This window comes from Delphinapterus leucas, chromosome 6 (genome assembly GCF_059928025.1).
Source record: "Delphinapterus leucas isolate spDelLeu-1000000601 "Yukka" chromosome 6, BTC_Dleu_Yukka2, whole genome shotgun sequence".
Lineage (NCBI taxonomy): Eukaryota > Metazoa > Chordata > Mammalia > Artiodactyla > Monodontidae > Delphinapterus > Delphinapterus leucas.
Genome location: NC_143134.1, coordinates 123,058,179 through 123,082,500, shown reverse-complemented (window position 1 = coordinate 123,082,500; position 24,322 = coordinate 123,058,179). Strand labels below are relative to the sequence as shown.

General features: G+C 60.4%; 3 protein-coding genes across 14 annotated transcripts in view; 2 read left to right on the top strand and 1 right to left on the bottom strand.

The window, feature by feature from the left end:
• Nucleotides 1-13,828, top strand: part of STKLD1 (serine/threonine kinase like domain containing 1) — a 14,169-nt gene extending 341 nt beyond the window's left edge. The window contains 15 exon segments of the mRNA XM_089913992.1: nucleotides 849-950; nucleotides 2,854-2,924; nucleotides 3,633-3,748; nucleotides 5,213-5,331; nucleotides 5,872-6,035; nucleotides 6,554-6,681; nucleotides 7,781-7,864; nucleotides 9,393-9,509; nucleotides 10,109-10,180; nucleotides 10,183-10,245; nucleotides 11,015-11,143; nucleotides 11,650-11,982; nucleotides 13,096-13,236; nucleotides 13,409-13,488; nucleotides 13,751-13,828. Coding sequence (XP_089770118.1) covers nucleotides 849-950; nucleotides 2,854-2,924; nucleotides 3,633-3,748; nucleotides 5,213-5,331; nucleotides 5,872-6,035; nucleotides 6,554-6,681; nucleotides 7,781-7,864; nucleotides 9,393-9,509; nucleotides 10,109-10,180; nucleotides 10,183-10,245; nucleotides 11,015-11,143; nucleotides 11,650-11,982; nucleotides 13,096-13,236; nucleotides 13,409-13,488; nucleotides 13,751-13,828 — 1,797 coding nt within the window.
• On the bottom strand, nucleotides 13,675-24,322 carry REXO4 (RNA exonuclease 4). 7 transcript variants are annotated; one of them, XM_089913987.1, is made up of 10 exons: nucleotides 23,374-24,322; nucleotides 23,063-23,135; nucleotides 22,079-22,977; nucleotides 20,347-20,681; nucleotides 18,818-18,955; nucleotides 18,423-18,616; nucleotides 17,149-17,237; nucleotides 16,051-16,125; nucleotides 15,451-15,579; nucleotides 13,675-14,922 (listed from the first exon to the last, which is right to left on the bottom strand). In XM_089913987.1, the coding sequence occupies exons 3-10, from the start codon at nucleotides 22,862-22,864 to the stop codon at nucleotides 14,731-14,733; spliced, it is 1,938 nt and encodes a 645-aa protein (XP_089770113.1). In that variant the 5' UTR covers nucleotides 22,865-22,977; nucleotides 23,063-23,135; nucleotides 23,374-24,322; the 3' UTR covers nucleotides 13,675-14,730. The 7 variants fall into 7 exon arrangements, with proteins under 7 accessions (XP_089770113.1, XP_089770114.1, XP_089770115.1 ...); XM_089913988.1 differs by having other exon boundaries at nucleotides 23,925-24,322; XM_089913989.1 differs by having other exon boundaries at nucleotides 15,451-15,525; nucleotides 22,079-24,316.
• ADAMTS13 (ADAM metallopeptidase with thrombospondin type 1 motif 13) overlaps nucleotides 21,333-24,322 on the top strand; it is a 33,909-nt gene continuing 30,919 nt past the window's right edge. For 2 of the 6 annotated variants that reach the window (XM_089913985.1, XM_022578182.2), the window contains exon 1: nucleotides 21,334-24,109. In XM_089913985.1, the coding sequence (XP_089770111.1) occupies nucleotides 24,011-24,109 (99 nt within the window). In that variant the 5' untranslated portion in view covers nucleotides 21,334-24,010. Of the gene's footprint in view, nucleotides 24,110-24,322 lie in introns of all 6 variants that reach the window. The other 4 variants (XM_089913984.1, XM_089913986.1, XM_089913983.1 and 1 more) reach the window with 4 other exon arrangements.

Sequence of the window (24,322 nt, the reverse complement as noted above, 5' to 3'; positions counted from 1 at the left end):
TCACGTGCGTCCCACAGCCTCTGCATAGGAGGGTCACTGTCCCACTTTCCGGAAGAAGTGGAGGCTGGGAGAAACCAGCTGGCGACAACCGAGCAGGATTCCAGTCTGGGTCTGGTCGCCCCAAGCCCCGTGCTTGGTCCCATTGGCGAGCTGATTTCTCATCTTCAAGGAGCCGGAAGCTTGCCGGTTACTCCACATGGGGCTGAGCTGGGGGATGCGGGGGGCTGGAGGGGAAGGGGGCCAGGTGTGACCCCACAGTCAGACCCCCATCTGGGCTGACAACCGAGGGAGGAGCCCCCTCCCCTTCAGCTGGGCCCTGAGGAAAGCCGTGGGGAGGGCCCCTCACCACCTGTCCCAGGTATTTTCTGAGCACCTCCTCACGCTCTCAAGGGGGACACAGAGAAGCCAAGAGGACATGTCACTGCGGGAGGGAAGGCAGGGTGCTCTGAGAGGCCTGACGGGGGCTGCTGGGGTCCTGTCGGGTGCAGGCCCCTCAGAGGGAGGAGTGGATCTCAGCTGAGCCCTAAGGGACAAAGAGCCTGGTGCCCCAGACACGGTGGTCTACGTGTGCGGTGGCCAGGAGACCCCACGCCCCTTTAGGTTTTCCTAAAGCAGCTTTAGTGTAGATGGGGGGTAGGGGGGGTGGGGGGAGGAGAGAGGAGGCGGAGGCGGGAGCTGCTCAGGAGGGGCTGTTCCCCCCACAGAAGGGGGCATTCTCCCATAGTCACTGCCGGTGGTGGCCTGGCTGGGAGGAAAGACCTGGAGCAGGTGACGGCCCGGAAGCCCCCAGGCCTGGGCCTCTGGAGGCCAGAACTCGGCACCTGGCTAAGGGGCTGTGTCCCCTGCAGATCTCCTCTCTGTTCCTTTGCCTGGTGATGGAGTTCCACGAGGGAAGCTTCCAGAATGTCATTGAGAAGAAGAGGGCGGCAAAGAGAGTCATTGACTCCCAGGTAAGACAGACTCTCTGGGGCACCAGGCCTGGGTGCCACAGGCCCCACAGCAGGGGGCAGAGGGGTGGGCACCGATGGAGTCTGGTCTCATTTCTTCCGACAGTTATGAATGAAGGTATTTGCATACCGTAACGTGCACAGATCTTAAGTGTACACCTTGGTGTGTTTTGCATAGGCAGACACTCCCGTCCCCTCCCTCACATGAGGTCAGAGCGTTCCTGGACCTTCAGACAGTCCCAGCCAGTACCCAGGGTTCGACTTCTGCCTCCAGAGATCCTTCTGCCTGTCCCTGAAGTTCTCATAAATGGGCTCATACAGCATGTTGTTTGCTTGTGTCTGGTTTCTCGCGTTCATCCCAGTGCTTTGAGATTTACCCACCTGTGAGTGTGTCAGGAGATCATCCCTCTCCACTCTGTCAGATGGCCACATCACCATCAGTGTATCTGGTCCAGTGCTGTGAGCATCTGTGTTGCTTCCAGTTTGGGGCTATTATGAAGAAGGGCTGCCATGAACACTGCTGGGCATATGTTTTGATGGACCTAAGCATTCATTTTCTGCGTGACCGTGGAGTTTTTGGATCACAGAATGGGTGCGTGTGCTGCTTTAGCCAGTGTGCCAGTTTTCCAGGATGGTTGGTTGACTTGGTGTTGATTCTCATCCCAAGTTGTGAGTCTTTCGGCTCTGCATCCTGGCCCACATTTCACTGTGTCAGTCTTCTTAATTTTAATTAAAAATTATATTTTAGTTTCAATTATTTTGAGTAGTCATGGTGAGTGCTTTTTGGCCATTTGGATATCTTCTTTTGTGCCTGTTCAGGTCTCTTGCCCATTTAAACATTAGGGTTGTCTGTCTTTTCTTGTTGATTCATAGTGGCTCTTTATGTATTATGGACACAGTGTCCAGATGTCCTCTCCCAGTCTGTGGCTTGCCAGTTCACTTTCTTAATTGTAATGAACTCTGGTTCATCAGTGTTTCGCCTGAGGTTGGTGTCTTCTGAGCCTTTAGAGAAGGCTTCCCCGCCCCAAGGTCATGACGATATTTTCCTCTGTTGCCCTTGGAGCTGGATCCATTTTGCTTTCACATTTAGGTCTATGACCCACCCCAAATAAATTTTGCCTGCTTTTGCTCTGAACACGCCTCTGTTCTGTTGGGCCACCAGGCACTGCGACCCTACTGGGGTGTTCTGAGGGGCACGCAGCTCCAAAGTGGGCCTCAGAGACAGCCTCTGAGTGGGTTTCAAACTTTCTGTTTGTAGTAGAGCCCTGTCGAGCACAAAAATGTTCTCAGAACCCCCAGTAAGGAAAGCAGAGCTACTCTAGTCAGGGGTCTGGGGGTCAGTGGAAGGTGGCGTGGCAGGAACCCCAGGGTCCTGCCTGCTCAGCCCCTCTCTTGACACCCCAGGTGGAATCCAGGGCTCCTAGGAACACGGTTTGAAAATCACTGCCCTGGAAACCAGGTGGATCTTGTTTCTGACACAAACTGCTTTCAGAATGTTCTCTCTCAGGGATCTTTCCATTCTAATGCCCTGGAGAGGCAAACCCGAAGTAGCAGCTGCAGACTTCAGCATTTCTGGTACCCATGGGGTGGGACCCGGGCGGGGCTAGAGCCCCAGGGCCCCCGGGGTCTGCTGGAGACAGGAGTGGGGGGTCTGGAGACCAGGGCGTCGCCGGCTAACAGGGCATTTCTGTCCAGAGGGCCTCGAAGCAGCCTGCAGCAGAAGCTCCCGCACTGGCTCTGAGCTGTTGGCCGCTCACTTCAGGCCCATTTCAAGACGCAGGGTGGGAACTGGCCACGACCCTGCTGGCTGCTCTGAGTGGTCACTGACCTGCCTAAGAGCAGCTGGGAGGCCCACCTGGGAGCTTTCAGGCCCCCCCAGTCCTGGCATCTCTCGCTCTTTCCCCAGTGGATGCAGAACATGCTGGGCCAGGTGTTGAATGCGCTGGAGTACCTGCACCAGCTGGACATTATCCACAGGTGACCGGGTGGCCAGGCTGCTTGAGGAGAAAAGGCACCTCCTGGGGGTGGCACCTCCAGGTGGCAGCGCCTGGGCGCGGGCCCAAAGGAGAGAGGTGCAGCTGGGACAAGGACGGGCCCCTCCCCCTCCCAGAGCACCTCCCTGGCTTAAAGAGAGTCACCCCCTCCACGACCCTCCCCATGCACAGACGGGGCAGTTGGTTCTAAAGTGCAAGGGAAGAACCAGATAACAGCACTGACGAAGAGATTAGGCTGCCCGAGGGCCTCTGGGCACTCCCAGGCTGAGCTTTTGACCTGCCAGTTTCATTCTCCAGAATCGTGATCTGAAGGATCAGTGCTGTATTTAGAGGAGAGAAAACTGTGTGAACCAAACGTAGGAAGGAAATGCTCGAGATTCCGTGTTAATGTCAGCTGAGATCTGGAAGGTCGTTAGCAGAGGGACCACGGGAGGATCAGTGTTTCCTTACTTGCAGTTGGCTTGTTTTTCCCATTTGAAATAACAGTATATTTATGCTTACAGAAAACGATATTCAAAAAGTGGCTGAACAACAACAACAACAAAAAGTGGCTGAACAGGGCATCTACTGAGGAGAGAGGAGGAGGGGTGTGGGCTGCTGCGGCGGCCCTGGGTGTGGCGGGAGCGGAGGGTTCACAGACGGACGTGGCCCTGCCAGGCAGTGGGTGGAAGGGCGCGCCTCTCGGTTTCAGGAACCTCAAGCCCTCCAACATCGCCCTGGTCAGCAGTGACCACTGCAAACTGCAGGACCTGAGCTCCAACGCACTCATGACCGACGTAGCCAAGTGGAACGTCCGTGCAGAGGAAGGTGGCTGGCGTCCTCCCGGCCAGCAGACAGTGGTGGCGGGGGAGCACTGCGGGAGGGCCCATTCAACCGAGTGGGGGGGCATGCAGGGTCCAAAAGACACTCAGAAAATGTTAACCTTCAAGAAGGGGGAAGGAAGGCCTCAGAAGGGAGGAGACTGACATGCACAGAGGGAGGGCTGGTGGACGGCAGGCATTGGCTCGGGATGGATTACTTTACTGAGTCTCAGAATAACCCAGGAGGTGGTAAAGGTGAGCAGTCCGGGGAGAGAAGTTTTCCTTCCTTTAAAAAAACAACAGGGCGGGCTTCCCTGGTGGCGCAGTGGTTGAGAGTCCGCCTGCCGACGCAGGGGACACGGGTTCATGCCCCGGTCCAGGAGGATCCCACATGCCGCAGAGCGGCTAGGCCCATGAGTCATGGCCGCTGAGCCTGCGCATCTGGAGCCTGGGCTCCGCAACGGGAGAGGCCACAGCAGTGAGAGGCCTGCGTAACGCAAAAAAAAAAAAAAAAGACAACAGGGCAAAGGGAGCTGGGATTCAACCCTATAACGGCTATCAGGGGTGGAGAGAGCAACTCTCCAGTGGAGGACTCCAGAGTCCCGGGCTGGCAGGGACCAGTGGCATGCTGTCCTTGATGGGTGGATGGGTGGATAGATGGATGGATGGATAGATGAGTGGGTGGGTGGATGGACAAATGGATAGATGAACATGCAGATAGATGAACAGACGGATAGATGGGTGGAAGGATGGATAGGCGGGTGTGGGTGGGCAAGTGAGTGGACGGGTGGATCTACTGGAGGTGTAGATGGCAGGGGTCCTTGGAGCCCACCCCTTTGCTCTTTGTTTGGGGAATGGAGGCCTGGAGAGGGAGGGGCTGCCTGCAGCCTGTCAGGCACTGATAGAGCTGGGCCGGGGACCCTGCTCTTTTGGCTCCCTGTCTGGAGTTCAGGTTTGTTTGTTTATGTATGTATGTATGTATTTATTGGCGGCGCGGCATGCGGGATCTTAGTTCCCTGACCAGGTATCGAACCCGTGCCCCTGGCAGTGGAAGCGCAGAGTCTTTACCACTGGACAGCCAGGGAAGTCCCAGGGATTCAGGTTTAGAAACTAGGGCAGGGCAACCAGAACATTGCCTCAAGGTCCCGACTAAGTGTTGGGAGGGGCAAGACGTTTATGGAGAGTGCAGATTTTAGCCTTTGTGGCAAATGCCCCTTCCGATTATTTCTGCAGCTGCAGTGGGACACAGGTGCGCACACGGCCAGCCTGGTGGGCCCCTGCCAAGATGGGCAGCCTCACTGGTGAAGATCAAGGGCCAGGATCTTACTGACCAGGGGCCTCTTCCTTTTCCCCCTCAGATAGCACATCTCTCCCTCCCTGGAGGAGGGTGATGGAGGGCTCATTTTTCAAGCTGCTTGCTTCCCCAGGGAGCATGGGACTCACGCAGCCCCCACTTCACTCCTACCAACAGACCCCTCTCACAAGTCCTGGATGGCCCCCGAAGCCCTCAACTTCTCCTTCAGCCAGAAATCTGACATCTGGTCCCTGGGCTGCATCATTCTCGACATGGCCGGCTGCTCCTTCCTGGATGTGAGGGGCCTTCCGTCCACCCCTCCCCGCCACACCTGAACCCCACTCTCCACAGCCCCAGGGAGCCAGGCTCTGCCCACCGCCGGCCCTGAAAAGGGCGCATTCTTCCCGTTGGCACCCTCCTGCCCACCCTGAGTGCCTGTGGGGCTGTGTGGAGGACCCCCGCTGCCCCAGCCGCCAGAGGACCCCGCATTTGGGCCTGCTCGGCCCTCATGTGGTGGTGGTGATGGTGATGGTAACATTCAATCTGCCCCAACAGCACCCCCTTATGGACAAGAACAGCTGAGTTCGGGTGCACTAACCGGCCCCCAGTGGGAGTCCGGCCGTGGACGGGGGGCTGTTCCCTTACTCCCTCCAGCCAGTAAGATGGCCACTTGCTTTTCTCTGAACTTCCATTTCTTCTTCGTACAAGAACTGTGGGGCACAGGTGGCCTCTGTGCGTTCCTGACGGCGGCGGCCACGTCGCCTCCCCTCTGCCCGAGGTCAGGCCATCTTCCTTTAGCTGAGGAGGTGCACAAGTGGTCCTCTCTCTCCTCCCAGAGCACGGAAGCCATGCTTCTGCGGAAGTCCATCCGGAGTTCCCCCGACGGCCTGAGGGGTGTCCTGAGGACCATGGAGGAGAGGAGGGTCCCCGATGCGGAAATCTTCAGTTCCCTTTTGCCTCTGATGCTCCAGGCCGACCCGTCGGATCGAATAACCATCAGGTGAGCTCAGGCCCTGGGGTGGCAGTTCACTGTCAGCCTGTGCACGCACTTGGGGTTTTCATACCACAAAGCGCTGCGTCCATGGACAGTGGCTCCTCCAGTTTGGGCTGCCCCAAACCGTGGCCGCATCTCTGAGTGCAAGACGAACAGGGCCAGCTTCCCCATCAGGTGCGCGAGGCATGGCCCAGGGCCCAGGAAAACGTTTTAACTCTAATGTAAAGTCAGAAGAACAAAATGATCCACCCTGGGTTATATTCACCTTTATACCAACACAGCCAGAAATTGTGATTTTGGGGTCTATGTTATGGAGGAAGGGGCCCATGCGAGTGCAAGCGCCAGGGCCCAGCACTGTCCTCCCTCAGCCCCTCCTGGAGGGGGAAGTGCTGCAGTGCCCGCTGGACGCACTGTGATGCTGGGAGGGGTGATCCCAAGCGGGTGCCCAAAACAGGTGGAGGCCCAGCAGCTGCTGGACGCAGAGGGGACGCAGGGCCAGCTGGCGGCTCTCCGCCCCTCCCCAGGGACGTGATTCACTTGTTTGTGAGCAGCGACTTCAGCTCCTCCAGCAGTGCCCTGATGCTGCACCAGCAGGTGGTGCCCAACTTCCTCATCGACATGCTGCTAGAGAGCAGCGTCACCAGCACCTTAGGTGATGATGGGGCCCTGAGGGGGCGGCGCCAGAGGCTGCTGTGGCCCCGGCACCCCATTGTCTTTAGCTGGGGGGCAGTGACCCCCCCCAGTCCCCTGGACCGCTCCTCACACATGGCCTTTGGGCTTGCCCCTCGTCCATCCCAAGCACTGCTTTGCTCAGGGTACTACCCCGCTCAGATACCCCTGAGCTTACCTAGAGCAGAGTTCATCTCTGTGGCCAGGCCCCCACCTGCTTCCCCTCTGTTCCGGCTACACAGTCCTCGACGTCACCAAACAGCCCCTCACTGCCACGCACCCCACCACAGACTCCCCGCTTTTTGCTCGCTTGCCCGGCACACAGCGGCCCGGTGCCTGGAGTGTCTTGCCCAATGAGCAGCACCTCCTGTGTGGTTGCTACGTGCCCAGAATGGTGCTCACGCTGGGGCCGGCACAGCAGCCACCGTGGACCAGCAGGCACGGCCCTGCAGGAAGGTGAGGTGGCCCAGGGGCTCCGTGTGCAATGTGACATGTGCAGGCCTGAGGCTCCAGGCACAGTGCTGGCTGGTCACCCCCCACCCCGCAAAAGTGCACACGATAGACTCCTCCGTGTGCCCCAGGCTGGGGGCTACCCCCACGGTCTTGGATAGAGAATGGATCTGGAGGTCATCTTCCAGTTCGGGGGTGGCTCCGCCCTCCCATCCCTCCTCCCCGTCAGTGGCTCCCTGCGCCGGCTGCCTGTGATAAGGGGCTGCCACCTCTGCCTCCCTTTCTGGAGAAGGGGACCCGTGAGGGCCCAGCTGCTGTCTCCCTGTCTCGTGGCCATGGGCTTTGGAGGCAGACAGCTGGCTCCAGCTGAAGGTCATCGCCCTGAGTACCCTGGAGGGAGTTACCTGAGGGAGGTGTGGAGTGGAAGCACCCCCCTGGGCGGGTTCTCAGGCAGATCCGGGTTCGACTTTGGACAGGTGGCTCGGCCGGGAAGGTGAGGATGATAAGGCCGCCACCTCGCGCCGGGTCACGTGGGCCTGTGCAGTGGTGCTCACGGATGCGCCCCTGGTGCCCCGGCCCTCAGGCGGGTCCCTGAGCCAAGGCGCCTCCCCGTGCTGCCCTGTCCCCCGCAGAGGTCATGCAGAACTTCTCCAGCCACCCCGAAGTCCAGCAGAGGGCCCTGGAGAGGCTCCTGAGGATGTCTGAAGACCAGCAAGGTAGAGCCGCCACCCTCTCGCCTTCCCCCAGGTGCCCCGGCCCTTCCAGCTTCCCTAGCTGGTACTTTCTGACGCCCGTTTACATTCCCATGAGCATGCACGGCTTTACCACCTGCTTGGAACAGGAGCCTGGACTTCCTCCTGTGCCGCCGCTTTCACTGAGCAGACAAGTGGGCGGGGGCTGGGCTCGGCATCCGAACCACTTCCCGGGGCCCCCCTCACGTGCTGCTCATGGATGCTTAATAGACACCCTGTCCCTGCCACCATCCCTCTGGTTGGCTATTTGAGTGGTTGCCGATTCCCCGGTATCATAAGCAATGTTACACAGTCCACCCCGGGGCATGTGTGTGTGTGCTCTGTGTGCTTCTGCAGGATAAATTCCTAGATATGCAGGCTGTGAATACTTCACATTTTCATAGATACTGCAAATTGCCCTCCGTCGATGCACCAACTTTCTCACCTCCCAAGAGTGCATGAGAACACCTCTTCACCCAACTTTCTCCATCAAGGAGTATTAATATTTTTAATTTTGCCAAAACATTGGTTTGTAAAATCTCTGCCCTCAATCTGTCTCACCAGCCTGAATATTACATTCATTCACTCATCCGTCCATCCATCCATCCACCCGTCTCTCCATCCGTCCATCCATTCATCCACCCGTCTCTCCATCCATCCATCCACCTGTCTCTCCATCCGTCCGTCCATACATCCATCCGTCCACCGATCTTCCTTCCATAGATGGTCGTCCCAGTGGCCGGGACAGCAGAGATCATAAGGGCCCAGTGCCAGCCCTCTAATGAGGCAGCAGAGACCTCACCTTGGCCATTTCCCTTCCCCTCCCTCTCCTTCCCCGTGACCCTGTCTAGAGCAAGGCTGTGGAGAGGAGAGAGTCCATGGGAAGAGATTCTGCCTTCCCAGAGAGAGTGAGAGAGGCTGCTGGGCCCCTTCCCAAGACTGGCCTCGGCTGTCACCCCAGAGCCACACCTGCCTCAGCCAGCCTCGCATGGAGACGGGATAGCCATGGCTTGGCTTCCCTGGTGCCAGCACTTTTGTCCTTGTCATTCTTACCAGGAGGACACAGGCTGAGAGAGGTGAAGCAGCGGTTAGGAAGGGGCGCAGCTCTGTGGACCCCCGGCTGCCCACCACTGCCTTCCCCCCTTGCCAGCACACGCCCTGGCCCAGAGGAAGGCCTAAGGGACCCACAGATGTCCCCTCTCAGGGCAGTAACGGCCAAAGGCTCTGGAGTCAGATAGGCTAGGTTCAAAGCAAGGGCTCACATCTCCCTGACCCTCAGTTTTCTCATCTGTCAAATGAGGATCGATCTTGTAGAGCTGCTGGAAGAAGATCCCTACGGCAGACGCGTGGCAAGCACTCAACACACCCTGACTGATCGCGTCTGATCACCCATCTGCTCGTCCACCCAGGGGCCCACGTGTGACGCCCTGCAGACTCCCATCAGGGTCTGGTCCACACCCCCTCCCGCCACCTGCTCGTACGCCGAGTCTCACTCTGCCCCCCACGCTGCCAGGTGTGCCGTGGCCGGCGGAGCTGGCGGAGGTGTTGGTCGGCATCGTGAAGCAGCACGACAGGGTCCTTGACGCACAGCCGTGTGCCTGCTCCCTGCTGCTCCGCACCGGGGGCCAAGGTGGGCTCCAGGCACAGCTGGCTTCTCCTACCCCCGTCCTCCCACGCCAGTCATCCCCCAGGCATCTGACCCTCTGGGCACCCAACCCCACCCCAGGATGACAGGCAGGGCACAGCCAGGAGTCTGGGGCACCACCCGAGGCCTGCCTCTGTGGCCCTGGACCAGCTGCTCCCCCTTCTGGCTGATCTCTAGGCATGAAACGAGGAGCTGGTCATAGGGGTCCTGTGGTGTGAGCCCAGGCAGGTGGGATGGGGTCCCAGGCGTGGGCTCCCAGGAGGGCAGCTGAGGAGGGATGGGAGAGGCTGGAGCTGAGAGCCCGAGGGCCTGGCCTCCGATTTTTAAACTGGAATACTTCACTGCCTTCTCACTTGAATATTTAGGCTGAATTTCCATGTAATGCTTTACACCGCACGTGCTCACAGCCCTGGCAGGGCCCCCAGCCCTCCGGTCCTTGGCTCGGTCGTGCAATAAGCACTTATGGGGCGCCGGAGCCCCGACCTCGGCTTCCTCCCTGGAGACCCCGCCCCCGCCCCCGCCCGCTGTCTTCCCACCGTGGCCCCAGCTAAGGGTTCCCCGGCCTCTTTTGCTGGCCTGCGCAGCACTGGGGCAGGACCCGGCGGCCACGGCGCCGAGCAACAGCACCACGGCCCCCATGCCGCTGAGCGTGCTTAGAGCCACCCCGAGGAGCAGCAGCCCCTGGTCACGGTGCACCGCCCGCTCACCGTCGCCAGCCAGGGTGGGCGCCGCCCTCCCGTGGGCGCAGGGCTCAGGCGGGTAGCGCCTGGATGCCCCGAGGGGACAGCTGCTCCGTCCCCAGCTTCCATGTTCACAGTCACGTGTCCCTCTGGCAACATGCACGGGCCGCAGCCAGGCGCCCCCATGGGCTTCACGCCGACGTGTTTCGGGTTCCAGCCCTTGCTGCCCCACCGGCCCCGCTCCAGAGGCCACCAGCGAGCAGTCGGGGGACGGTGTGGGGAGAGGGTCACCACCGAGGGCTTTACACATGTTCCCCATCTCCAGCCACTAACCGGGTGGGCATCGTTCTCTCCAAAGGGAAGCTGGGGCCTCACCTGGAGCCCCGCAGCCCCCACCCCCCCTACACTCACCAGGCAATTTACCACATTTCATTGACCCCGCGCCGAGAAGTCCAAAGGGCTGCCGTGAGTAGCCATGTTGGGACAGCAGGTGTAAATCGGGACCACCTGGCAAACAATGCCAGGTGATCACCCTGAGAGAACACAGTCGTGGTCCCATCTTGGAAGGAAAGCTCAGAGGCCGGTCCCAGCCCAGTAATGGGACGGGAGGTGCTGGAACGGTGGCCCAGGGGATGGCTCATACCCTTGTTTCTGGGTCTCATGCTGGGCATGAAACTGGCCAAGTAGGCACCACTGGCGTGGGATGCATGGGATTGCAGTGCCCTAGGACCACAGAGAAGGGGTGGCCCCCAGGGAGGGCTTCCTCCAGGAGGTGTTCTCTGTGGTCCTAATGCTGGGGCCCACCTGCAGGACTGGCCACAGACGAGCTGCGGAGGGCCGGGCTGTGCGAGCGCATCCTGGAACGCCTGGATGCCTTCCCCAGGAACAGGGACACCTGCATCAACGGCCTGAGGCTGCTCTGGGCTCTGCTGGTGGACGGTGAGCGGGCCGGGGCTGCGCCCTAACCACCCGAGAGCCGGGAGGAGAGGGAGACAAAGGGCCAGGGTGGACGGGAGAAGCTGCACCGGCATCCTGGGGAGGGGTGGGTTCATATTCGGACCCCCTCGTGCCCAGCCCATGGAACCCTCCAGCTCACGCACATCGTGGGATTTCCTGGGCAGTCCCTGGTTCCACAAGCTGGCCTTAGCACTGGGCAAACCATCCTGACTTCTGATTCAGAAGGGGGGTGCTCCCAGGCCGTGCCACTCCCTCTCCAGGCCCCACTTGGTCCTCCAGCACCTGGGAGGTCATTTTCCCCAAGGAAAAGAGGGCTCCCGACCGTGGAGAGCCCTGCCCACACCCGGCACGCAGGGCTTCCCAAACCTCCCCTTGGGGGCCCTGCCGATTCCTACCCTACAGACTGGCTGGCAGGCTGGGGTTGCCCCTACCCCCCAGCTTCTGCGCCACCAAGGAGGTGTCCCCTCCTCCACCCCATCCTGTTCCAGCTGTCATAGCGAACAAGGCCCCCTGGGAGAAAGCCCCGGCCCTCATTGCTGAGGTGCTGGCCACCTACCCCACGGACGCGGAGATGGCTGAAGCCGGCTGTGCAGTACTGTGGCTGCTGTCCTTGCTGGGTGAGCAGCCCGGGGCCCCGGGGCCTGAGAGGTGGCCCTGGGCCCTCGAGTCGAGACACGTGTGGCCCCCCGCAGGCTGCATAGGGGAGCAGCAGTTGGAAGAGGTGGTGGTCCTAATCCTGCAAAGCATCCGGGCGTGCCAGGACCGAGCCCTGCTGGTGAACAATGCCTGCCGGGGGCTGGCCAGCCTCGTGAAGATGTCTGGTGAGCCTGGGGACGGCCGGGGCTGCCACTAGGAGGCGGGGGAGACTCCCACAGCAACACCTGCCGGCAGCCCACAAACCAAAAGCAAGCACACGCTCAAAGCAGGGAAGGGAAACACCTACAGTCCCATCGCCCAGACATTGCCGCGCAGACCTTCTGTACCCTCACTTCCCGCCGCTCTCTGCAACTCCGCATGGTGACCACCTTGCCTGCCACCCACAAGCCTGGCGTGTGCGCAGGCTCCCCTCCAGGTGTGACTCTGAAAACAGCCCGAGTCAGGGCTCTGAACTCCGCCTCCAAGCAAACCCCAGCTGTTCCTAAGCCCCCGGCCCAGGTTCTGCACCCAACTTGGCACCACGAGCCTTGACGGACACTCGGGGCCTGGAGCCTGGCAGAGCTTGCCCGCCGTGTGGGGTGGTTTGGCCCCTGTGAGGTCCGGCCCCTGCTGGGTGTGCAGCCTGGTGGGTCTCTGCCTGCTACTCGGCCTGAAGCAGGGAGTGGGGTGACCTTCACTCCTGGAGAGAACCTCCCGAGCGGGCAGGGTCTCCGGGCCTACCCCCCACTCCCGCCGGGATCCCACCGTCAAACGGGGTGGGGTGCTGAAGCCCCAAGAGCAAAAGGCACGTGGCTCAGTGAACAAAGAGCGGGGTCGTCAGAACCCAGCGAGCGTGTGGGACCCCAGAGCCGAGAATCTCGGCTTTGCCTCCTGCTGGCTGTTGACGGCTAAGTCCATTCCCTGGAGGGTCAGCTTCCCCCTGGGCTCCAGGAGGATCTGACAACTACGTGACATCACGGGTCACTGCTCTCACGGGCCCCCAGTCCCCCAGGAGCCAGGCCCAACCTCGCACTGACGGGCCTCCTCACGGGGCAAGGAGGTGCCCTGGAACGTCCCCAGCACCCTCTCTACAAGCACACTGGCCTTGGGGGCTGCTGGGATGGAGAGAGAGGCGGGTGCACACCCCACCAGAGGACACCCGCAGATGCAGAGCCAGGAAAAGCCTGACCTTGGTGGTCCCCACGCTGCAGGACAGCATGGCGTCCCCTGCCAGCTGAGGCTCTTGCTGCCCCACGTGTTCAGTACTGTCACCCACCCACCCCCTCGCCCACGCCCAGAGCTGGCGGCCCTGCAGGTGGTGATGCCCGAGGAGGGCAGCAGTGGCCTCACCCTCATCCAGGAGACGTACCAGCTCCACCAGGACGACCCGGAGGTGGTGGAGAGCATCTGCATGCTGCTGGCCCACCTCGCCTCCCACAGTGAGGACCCCCCTGCCCTCGTCACGCCCTCCCTGGAAGCCAGCATTCAAGAGGCGCCCTGCTAGCGGCTATGACCACTGGGGGAGGGGCAGGAACCCTCCGTGCCGGGCACATGCTAAGCCTCGGCGGGGGAGGGGGGGCCTGGTCTCGGGACCCTCTGCTCTGCCCGCAGAGGACATCCTGTCAGAGCTGGTGTCCAGCGGCATCCAGCCCCTGGTCGAGGAGATCCACGGGCGCTTCACCTCCAGCCTGGTGAGTGTTGGGGGGCTGCCTCAGCCAGACCTGGATGGCACAGAGTCCAGGGGCCGGAGCAGTGGTGTGTGGAGGCGACTGGGGCTGCCGCGTGTGTGGTTTTAAGAGGCTCTCCCTGTATCACCGTGTCCACGACCTGACCAAAGTAAACCCTGGAGAGAAGCAGCAGTGAGACCGCTTCAAAGAAAAGCAGGTTAACAGAATTTACTCGTGGACCCAGAGACCGTCCATGGAAACGGCTGACCTGCTGTTCTCCTTGCAGGAGCTGGTTTCTTACGCACGAAGTGTGCTTCAGAAACTGGAAGAGGCCTTGCAGCCCAGCTCCCACGGTGGGCAGTAGACCTGTCGCAGGCAGCCGCCCGGGGAGGTCTGCCTCTCCCTCCTCAGGCTGTACCTGACGGGGCGCCCACTGCCACAGGGCGTCTCCTTAGGGGTGGGGGTCAGGGAGAGGTGTCACCCAGGACCAGCAGGGGGACACGGCAGTCCCCTCAGACACTGAACCTTCACAAGCTCCAGCTCAAGTAAAAACCTGCGTTTACGTCACACAACATCCTCTGTGGATTCAGACTTTTTGTACGGCTAGCAGGGGCTCAGTATAGCCTGGTGCTAAACGCTCCACTCACGGCAACCGGCTGCTCCTGTGCTCAGAAAGCCCCCCGCGCCCGGGCCGGGGGGAGAGGGCTGCGGGCCGCCCGTGGTCAGAACATCCATCCTAGTCGGGGAGTCGCCCACCTCTGGGGAGAACCGTTGCCACCTCGCTGGGCAGCCTGAGCTCCCCACGCCGGCCATGGGCCCCGACCTGCAGTTTAAACTTGTGTGCGGCGGGTGAGAAAGGAACCGCTGAAAACCCCTCGACGAGGCTGCCGCCGGACTACCCACAGCCGCGCGGTCCAGGCTTGAGTCCGCGGAGTTCTTTCCTTTCCGTTGGCCGAGGCAACGAGGGAAAGGGGCCTTCTCGGAGGAAGGTGCCACACACCTGGGGACAACTAGGCGCTTCCGGTCCTGGGACCCGGGGATCCCCAGGGACAGCCCCTCCTCCCGTCCCTCGGCGGGGATGAGTCTCAGACGCCACAACCAGACAGGAGACGTTCTGCCCAGCAGCAAGCACGCCGCGTGCCCCTGCTGCCATGATTCTGAAACCTTCCCACAGGGTCACTGCTCCGGGGGGGACTCCATCTGTCCGGCGGCTTGGTCACAGCTGCCCACGAGCGTGGTACAGGACGGGGCTCCTGCTAAGCGTCGTTACCGTGGGCTTTGGAGGCCGGGGGCCGCCTGTCTCGGGCGATGCTCTCCCACTCCTTCTTCACCAGGACGTACAGCCTCATCGCTGTCTGCGCATCTTGAATCTGGGGGACACGCAGCATCACCATGACTGTCCCGCTGGGCGACAAGCATGGCCACATACATGCCTGTCCATCCCACAGTTCCCGAGTCCTGGCATCAGACACGGACAAGTGAAGGAGAAAACTGACGAGAGCAGTGGTCCAGCACCACGGCCCTCACTGTGCTTCCGCGCCCCAGTTCATGGGAGGGAGGGACCCAAAGCGAAGGGATGAACGTGCTGCCTCGTGGGTGCTCCAGACACCACAGAATTAGGAAGGAGACGGGGTGGGGGACGGCAGGCCCTGAACTTGATGCTGGGGCACAAGAGCCCAACGGCTGGGCTCTGCAGGCCAGTGGGCTCGCGCGCGGTCCTAGAGGGCCTGCAATCCAGACTGGGGCCTTTGTCTCCGACTACAGTACACTAGTAGCTTTTTGGTGTGAAGTATTAGTTAAATGTAACCGTTTAGAATTTAACCGACACTTCGCAGGCCTGCTGTACCACGTCATTTATCACGGACCAGGAGCCTCCTAAGAAGCCGCCCAGGGCCCACTGTGTTTGTCTTCAGGTGACACTGCGCCTCGCACACGAGGCCCGGCACAGCCCCCAATCCCGAGGCCTGTCACCCGGGACACACTCACCGAGCAGTGCTCCGCCTGCTGCACCCGGATCCCCAGGACTCTCTCCGCAAGCAGCTTCAGAGACGGCCGTCCACTCTGCCAGGGGAGAGGGCAGCGCACAGCCACGCTCAGGTGGGGCCTCTGTAGGCCCTGCCTGGGCAGGGGAGTTGCCCGCTGAGCCCCGACCCAAGTGACCTTCAGTGTCCCTCCCACCGGAAGTGCCCGCGGCCCTGCGGGCTGGTGACACCCGGTCAGCCCACAGAGGAGGACCAGGAAAGGACTCTGCCATCTCTGCCTTCCGGCCTCAGGCTGCCCTGCTCATTTCAAGGGCAGCTCTGCCTCTGGAATAGACACGATGGCGGCTTCTTGCCTGCAGTCGGGGGTCTAATCACAGAGATCAGAGAGTGGAACTCACCTGCCCTCAGCGACACTAACTTTAAAGTTGGCATTTGGCAGAACTCTTTCTCTTCTAAGATTCCTTTTAGTTTTAAAGGTTAAAAGGAAAAACCAAATGAAACCCAACATCTTTCATCAGTAAGACAGCCTTCAGGGACCAGAACCGACAATCATGTGAACCGAGAAACTGAACTACGCTGTGTGGGGCCGCGCGGTTCCAAGTACCTTCACTTGGCTCCGGAAAGGCTTGTACTTCTGAGTGTCCCGGATCTTCTTCTTCGGGTGACAAAGAAACAACGCCTGGAGGAGAAAATAGGACGGGCGTTTTGTTGTCCATCTGCAGCAGTAGACCCCTTCCACCAAACTCCAACACGTGACACACGTGCACACACAAATAAGACAAGCACTGACACGAGCCTGAACTTCTGAGGGAAGATCACCATGGGAAAAGTGATGGAAGGACCATGGGCATGAAAACAGCCTTGAAACCGGGGAAGCTGGAGACTCAGTCACCAAGGAGTCAGCAAGCGGCTGAAACGCGAGTCTGCGTGGGGAGGGCGCGGGGAGGGAGCACGAGATACCGGGGCCTCTTGAAGTGAGAACGTTTATGACAAAACGCGTCTCCGTGGGCAGAGGACTCGTTGGTTTTTAACAGTTCAAGTTCTACTTTCTTTCTTTCTCGGCCGCACTGCGCGCCTTGTGGGATCTTAGCTCCCGACCGGGGATTGAGCCCAGGCCCTGGCAGTGAAAGCGCCAAGTCCTAAACACTAGACTGCCAGGGAATTCCCTCAAAATTTACTATTAAAAGACATTTAAGACCAATTTCTATGGGTCCCTGAAACATCGGAGGCTGCCAAGCTTCCAGGAAACACCGTTTGAAAACCTGCAGGCCCAGGAAGGACAGTCTCCCACAACTGCACGCCCCGAGCTTCTCGTCCCAACAGGTGGGTCAGCTCTGCCCACAGTAGAGACCCTAAGGCGCTGAGGCTGAGCCCCACTCTCTGGGGCACGGGAAGGGGACCCTCCGAGCCTGCCTGCCGCCCGCTGTGCTGGCCGCCATGGGCCGGCCTGTGACACGGGGAGTGCCCAGTGGCTCCGAGGAATGGGCGCCGGGGATGCTCCCCGACAGGAGGGGCTCTGCCCTGAGAGGGGTGGTGGCCCATCGGGCGGGTGCGGGTGGCAGAGACAGCGCCCGGCTCTGCCTACGAGGGTGTGCAGGGACCCGCTCCCCCAAGCTGACACGGTGGGCGCATCACCCAAGTCACGGAGAGAGCGCGACCACCCTGGACACCGCGTCACGTAAGAGGCGCCTGGAGCCGGCACCTTCAGGTCGTTGTGCAGCGCGTGTCCGACTAGAATCCGGCCCTTCAGCAGGTCTGCCACCTCCTTCTGAATGACTTCAAATTCTTCTCCTGGAAACAAAACAAAGCAGCGGTTTTTAGTGACACGTCCATCACTACCGTGCTGAGCGACAGGCTCCCCCAGGTTAGACCTCCGAGGACTGGCAGACGGGTCTCTCTGCTCAGGAGGGCGATGCCAAGGCCGAGGGGCCGTCCCAGCACCCCAACCGGGGAGAAGTGGGGGGAGCACACTCACAGCCCCCTGCCAGGGTAATTCTGACAGGTGAATCTAACAGTAAGAAGCCAGGGCATGTGTTTGATGTCTTTCCAACCGGAGATGAAAACGAGGCGGGGGTGGCCCTCGCCACAGATGGTGAGAAGCCCGGCTCTAGACCCTGGGCTCCGGAGGCAGCTCTGCTTGCTTTTTCGGAGCGGACCCCTCGGGGCTACGCCCTCCCCTAACGCCCAAAGGGCTGCAGCAACCGCGCTTGGGCCCCGCGCCTCTGCCCGCCCGCGACCCTAGCAGGACCGGCAGAGCCCGGATGGAGATGTGGTCAGGCCCTGGGGCTGACGAGCGGCCGGGCCACCTCGGGGGCTGTGCTCCAGGGAACCTGAGAGGTGCGGAGAGCAGAGAGCACGCAGCCAGAGGACGACAGAGCCGCCACCTCAAGCCCCTGCTCCCAGGATCTCCCCAGGCCCCAAATCTGGGGCCCCCTGGGTGCCTCTCTGCCCTCCCCCGACAGCCTGTCCATCGGCAAACCCTACGGGCTCAGCGTCCAGGGTGTGTCCCGAGCTGGGCCACGGCTCGTTGCCTTGTACAGCCACCTCCCTGACCAAGGGCACAGAGGACAGGCTCACTCCTCCACCCCCGCGCCCCGCCCCAGCCTATGCCCAGCGCGGAGGCCCCCCGAGGGGACCTGCGCCAGACCGGGCCCCGCGCTGCTCACGGCCTCGCCACAGCTTCCGAATCCTCGCGTAGGCCTGGGAGCCCCTCCAGCCTGTCCCGCCTCCCCACCCCTTCCCCACCCCACAGCAGCCTCTCTCCGTCCAGGAACGCTGTCCCGGTCTTCAGGTCGGGTGGCCAACAGGCAGCAAGGCCAACGCAAGCGGCCGTGGGAGCCTCTGAGCCCACCTGCCCAGGAGGGAGGAAAACCGCCGGGCTCTCGCTGCGCCCGCGCCTGCAGCAGAAAGGGCCGCAGGGAGACACGGAAGCACTCCAGCCGCCCCTGCCCGCGTGCCCGCGCTGAGGTGACCCACCCTGCGCCAGGTCGTCGGGCCGGATCCCGCTGACCGCCGTCCTGTAGTCAGTCACCGGCTGGGCTGGCTTCACGTACTTGTCATAAACACACTTCCCGTACTGGTTCACCAGGGACACGCGGGCCACGATGCTCTCTTCCCCCTTGGGGCCCACGCCCACCATCTCACAGTCCACGGCTAAGGCTTTAGTCAGGCTGGAGGGGAACCAAGGCTCCAGTTTAATCCACTCGCGGGACCCAGGAACTGGCACCACCGCTCAGTTATGGGACAAGGACGGGTGTCAGCCGGACGCCGAGAAGCGCCTGCCCAACTCAACGGGAGGAGAGGGAAGTGGGCCCTTCCTGAAGACCCCCGGCCCCGCCCCCCGGGGCCCTGCCCCCCCGTGCCCTGCGTACCCGCTGAAGGCCCGCTCCTTCACCAGCGTGATGGTGCTCTCGCTCTGACCCAGCCGCTTCCGTGCTATCCTGGCTGCCTCCAGGCCGATGGCTGCTTCGATGTCCGCTGGGTCGACGTCGTCAAACCAGATGTCTTCTCTAAAAGGCAGAGGGGAGAACAGGCTGAGCGCGGGCAGGCGAGCGGGGTCTGCTCTTAGGGCCGCCAGCCCACCGCTCTGGCTACTGTGATCATCCTGGCGCTTTCCTTTTTAATTACTCATTAGGGACTTCCCTGGTGGCACAGTGGGTAAGACTCCGCACTCCCAATGCAGGGGCCCTGGGTTCGATCCCTGGTCGGGGAACTAGATCCCACATGCATGCCGCAACGAAAGATCTCGCATGCTGCAAGCAAGCCCGGGCGCAGCCAAAAAATAAAAAACAAAAAACACTCATTAGCTGAAACTTAGGAACTACAGAGCAACAGAAGAACATAAAACAAAAACACGCCCCCCACCCCCAGTCAGGTGTACCGGCTGCTAACATTTCCTTCTCAATTACAAAACTAACGGTTCAGTTATGAAACATTTAAGAACCTCAGAGAAACACGATGAGTGCAGAACATAGACAAAGAGCCCCACCACCAGGTCCCTGGGCCGAGCCCTGCAGACATGGACTGCAGCTGGGCAGGGATGGGTAGTGGTGGCTCGTGACTGCGTCTTTCGGGCTCAGCGTCCATGTCATTTCTTTAGAGACGGCCTCCTGAGTTCACTGACTGGACGCGCCCCTCTGGCCATCTGCCCCCACAGGCTTCTCCCTCGTTGGATGTATCCCAACTACATTGAAGGAATTACTGAAATAATTTCAGTGCATCGTCTGTCGCCCTCGAGACAGAGGGACCTGTCGTGACTGCTCTGTTTCCAGAAAGCGTGCCTGGGGCAGTGACTCGCAGCAGGCACTCAAACTGTTCTTTCCTGAAACCTTCAGCGATGGTGTCCTCAACCCCAGGCAACACACATCCAGGCTGACTTACCATCGCGCCACTCCTGGCTGAGCCATTCAGAGGCAGCCACTGACTTCTGCTCCTCCCCGGGTGGGTGACACCACAGGGTCTGCTGACCAGGCACTGGGTCGGCACGCTGCACCTCGCGGACCCGCCGCGGGTGAGCACGCTGAGGCTCCGGGCACGTCGGGAACCTGCCCCACACCACCCAGCTAGCAAGACGTGGCAATCGGCTTCACACTCGGGTCCCTGTGGCTTTGGCGTTCATTCATTCCACAGACCCTTCCTTGGGGCCTCCCATGTGCCAAGCCCTGTTCTAGGCCCCAGAGACAAAGCAGCTATGAAACAGGCTGTCTCCCTCGTGCCCACATTCCAGGGGAGACAAATAGTCAACAAAGAAACCGACAGCACCAGGGTAAGGTGACGGAGGGGCCAGCAGCCTCGGCCTCCTTAAGGAGACAGGCCTTAGTCGCTGTGACCCGGCTCTCGGCCAGGAGGCCGATTAGGCCAAGACGGTCATCAGAGCTGTGCCGGCCCGGGGGGTACTTACTCGGTGGGTGGGGCCGGAGGCAAGGTGGCGGTCACCTCCTCAGCTTTCCACTTCTTATGTCTGACTTCTCCTCGTTTCGGGGAAATGTCATCATTGGTCCTTTTCTTCGCTCCTTTCTCATTGCGCTGTGCCCGGATCTTCCTGTTCGTCAGACATCCTGAGGGCACAGAGCCCCGTGTGGCCTTGGGGTCTGTGTTTTCTGTCCCCATCTCATCTCTCTTTGCTTTATCTGAGATCACTTTACTGTTTTGTTGGACACCTTGGGGCTGCTTTTTGGAATCCGTCTGAGAGAGAACAAGAGCCTCTTCCGGGGCCTGTGATTTTTGTTTCAGCAACTAACGGAACCCAAGATAAAACACGAAACACATTTTAATTTGGAAAACATGCACAAAGGATTAAGAAGGCTTACACGTGTGTGTGTGTGTGTGTGTGTGTGTAAAAGCAACCTATTTCCACATTTAGAGTTAATTCCTTCACAGCTCAGGCCAACAAGCTGGTGCATGGCAGCCACTTTCTTGGTTTGCTACTGCTGTGAGGGTCTCAGGAAGAGAGGAGTGTGTCCAACAAAAAGAGGCTGAAAAAGGGTTGGCAGCCGCACCCCTGCTCTCCTACACGGAGGGCTGAGGTCTCCCAGCCCAACCTCCTCTTGCGTGCAAGTCCCCGGTGTGACCATTCTCAACACGGTTAAGACCCTGCTATGTGGCAACCAGTTGAGTGATCAGGCGGGTTTCTACTTACCTGTTCCCATAATGTTTAGAGATGAAAATACTTTCTTGTATGAACTGGAGAAAACACAAAGTTTTTTCCATAATAAATATCCCTCTGCTTGCTTAGTTCTGCTTTACTTTCTTGCGAGAAAGAGATAAAGTTACAGCTCAAGAAGTCAGAGCACCCGGGGGTTGCCGGAGGGAAAATTTCATCAGCCCGTGTGTCAAGACAGGAGAATGCTTTGGACGCTGCCCTAAGGTGCCCGGCTGTGTTAGGAAGCTCAGGCGCTCTTACGCTCCCGCTCTCGCTCTGAGGCTCCCTCCGTTACCGATTTCGGGAACTAGAAGAGACTTTGAAGGTCACGCCCCACGGTGTGAATGTGCACCCCCGTCTGCCATCTGCTAGCTAGCTATGCGACCTTGAGTCAAGTTCCTTAAACTCTCTGCCTCGTCTAGAAAACAGCGATGACAACAGCAGCCAACTCAACGGAACTGGAGAGAATTTATGAGTGAAGCACAGCAAACAGCATTTAGGAGACAGTAACCTGTAACCTGTAGGTAAGTTTGGGCCACTGATTCCGAGAAAGGCAGTAGGTACAACACGGCATTACGAGCAGGGACTTGGGCGTCTGACTCCTGGATCTGCTGAACCGGCTGCAAACCTGGACACCTTACGTAACTTTTCCGGCCCATTTCCTCGTCTGTAAAGTGGAGATGATTAAGGACTCTACCTCAGGGTTGGTTAAATAAGAACACAAGTAACTCAGCCGGCAGCGACTGCACATTTTAAGAGCTCAGCAGCCGGCGGCAGTTGTTGTCAACTCTCACCTATTAAAGGTCCAGGATGTTGCCAAAATCCTTTACATCAAGTCCCTGCCATTCACTGGCCTGCGAGCTCGCTGCCGCCCTCAACAGGCCACCTCTCTGTGAACCGCTCTGTCCACAGCGTTCACGCCAATCTGCGCTCCCTTGGATCCCACAAGCCCTTCTCCGTTTTTCCATCCGCGGGGCCCCCGCGGCCTTACCTCCTCCTGCAGCGCCTTCCAGTTTTGGGAAAAGTCCTCCGGTGCCTTTGGAGGTCGCACCACGACCACGCCGGGGCCGTTTCCCGGCTTTCTGCCTGCTTCTCGCGCTTTGTTCTTCCAAAATCTTTTCTTCCTGTTTTTCTTCCGATTCGGCTTCTTGACGAGCTCGGGCTCAGGCGCGGGGTCGCCCGGGGCGCGCTCGGGGGCCAGCACCCTCGCCTTCGCCATCCCGGCACCGTCCCGGCCCCCGCGCCCATCCACGGTGGCGCCGCGGCCCCGGAGCCGAGCTCTGCCCGCCGAGCACAGGTCCCGCCGGACCCCAATTCGCCGGCCGCGGGGACAGCAGCGCGCGGGACCCCGGAAGCCCCCCCGCGCGAGTCTCCACACGTGAGCGCCGATCCCAGGAAGTGCCCTTCTCTCGCCGACCGGCTGGAAACCGGGCCTTCGCCTCTGGTACCGCGCGGCCCGGAGCAGGGCGGGGCTCTTTGGCCCCCAAGGAAAAGGGCTGCCACCCCGGCGAGCGGCGTCCGCGGTCAGCGACACAGGATCCGGTTGGGGTAAGCCCGGGATCTCCCCGAGGGCCGGCCTGGGGCCGAGAAACGTGAGCGCCGGAAGGGAACTGGGGGGGGCCGCCGTCGGTGTAACACCGAGGCCCGGCCGGTGGAGGGCGGGGCAGGCGGCCGCCAGGGGGCGCTGGACGGCCGGGCCTGGGAGCGGCGGGTGCGGAGCGGACTCACAGGGACCCCGGGCAGCTGTCTCCCGCCCCGGGGTCCGAGCCCGGCCCATCTTCCCTACGCGGCGGGGAAATTGAGGCCCAGGGACGGGAGGGAGCAGCCCAGGTCGCACAGCCTGCTTTCCCAGGGCCGTAGTTCAGCAGCATCCGATAACAATAATAAGCTCTGTAACGAGTGTTGAATTGTATTATTTTGTGTGACAACAACGATAACGAGTCACTTGCGCACCATGTCTTGGCTCTGGCAATACCTGGATCAGCGACACAGGTGAGGCCTCCACTTCCCCAAAGCTTCCATCCCAGGCTCTGTACGTGCGTGGGGGCCTTCAGGGAAACACAAATGCTAAATCAACAATTGTGGATAGTAGTAATTGCAACGAAAATGATGAAGTGAGATACCGTGGTACGGACTTGAGGAGGAGTAAGGCTACCCAACAAAATGCAGGACGCCCAGAGAAATAGGAATTTCAGATAAAGAATAATTTTGAGTATAAAAATGTCCCATATATTAGCTGCAATTTGCGGGGCATACTTAACACCAAAAAAAAAATGCATTGTTTACCTGAAATTCAAGTTTCGCTGCTGTCCTAATTTTTATTTTCTGAATGTGACACCTTTCCCTGGGGGGCCACTTAGATGGTGCCACGAGGGAGGTGACATTTGAGCTGAAACTAGAGCAGCAAAGCACTGGGTGTATTTGAGGAACGGAAAGCAGGCTGGCGGGGGGGCGGTGGCTGAAGGTCTGTGAGCAGTGTGGGGATGGTTGGGGAGGCAGGCAGAGGGCTGGTGCCACCGTCCCGGTTCTGTGGGCAGCCGTTGGCTGCAGGCACAGAGCAGGCAATAGCTGAGAGGGAGGGAATGAGGACAGGAGAGCGGGAACAGGTCATGGAAAGCAGGGTGTCCATAGGAAGCAGGTGTGATGGTGCCTCAGCCAGCCGGGAGCCACAGTCACACAGATGGGAGATGAATCCCACCCCCGCTCTGTGCTCCCAGGCGCAGGACCGGTGGCTGTGCTCTGAGCCAAGGCCCAGCCCAGCCCAAGGCCGGGCGGCGGCGGGAGGAGCCTGCAGGCCGCCCAGCCCCTCGGCCCCTGCCCTGGGAGGAAGCGCTCACGAGTAAACACAGCCTCATCATCCAGCCCAGCGGGTCTGTCGCATTCCACTCCGGCCAGATTGCAGTCGCTCTCCCTTCCTGGGAGGATGAGTGAGCTTCGCCTCCAGGGGAGATGTGTGCGGGCAATTCTCATCTCTGTGCCCCTCGTCCTCCTGGGCTGCTGGGGACTCCCTGATTTCCGGCAGGTGGGTGGATCCGAGGGCTGCGGTGCTGGGGGAGCCCCGGTGCTGGGGGAGCCCCGAGAGCTGGGAATCTGGGCTCCGCTGGGTGCTGAGGGCGGGTCCCTGGGGGAGAAGCGGCTGCCCGACAGCCCTTGGGCCAAGTGGGAGGAAATCCGAACTTGGGGTTCAGGGGCTGAAGTGGGCTCACTGGAGAGGGAGTTGGCCTCGGTACTGTCC

Bases quoted from the DNA above. Each gene is read 5' to 3' on its own strand.
- REXO4 (XM_089913987.1), bottom strand. From the start codon at position 22,864: ATGGGCCGGGCTCGGACCCCGGGGCGGGAGACAGCTGCCCGGGGTCCC. The intron at 20,682-22,078 runs GTAAGGCCGCGG...GGGTTCCGTTAG, and splicing joins GGAAGGCGCTGCAGGAGGAG to TTGCTGAAACAAAAATCACA. The intron at 18,617-18,817 runs GTACGCAGGGCA...GTTCCCCTCCAG, and splicing joins AAGGAGCGGGCCTTCAGCGG to CCTGACTAAAGCCTTAGCCG.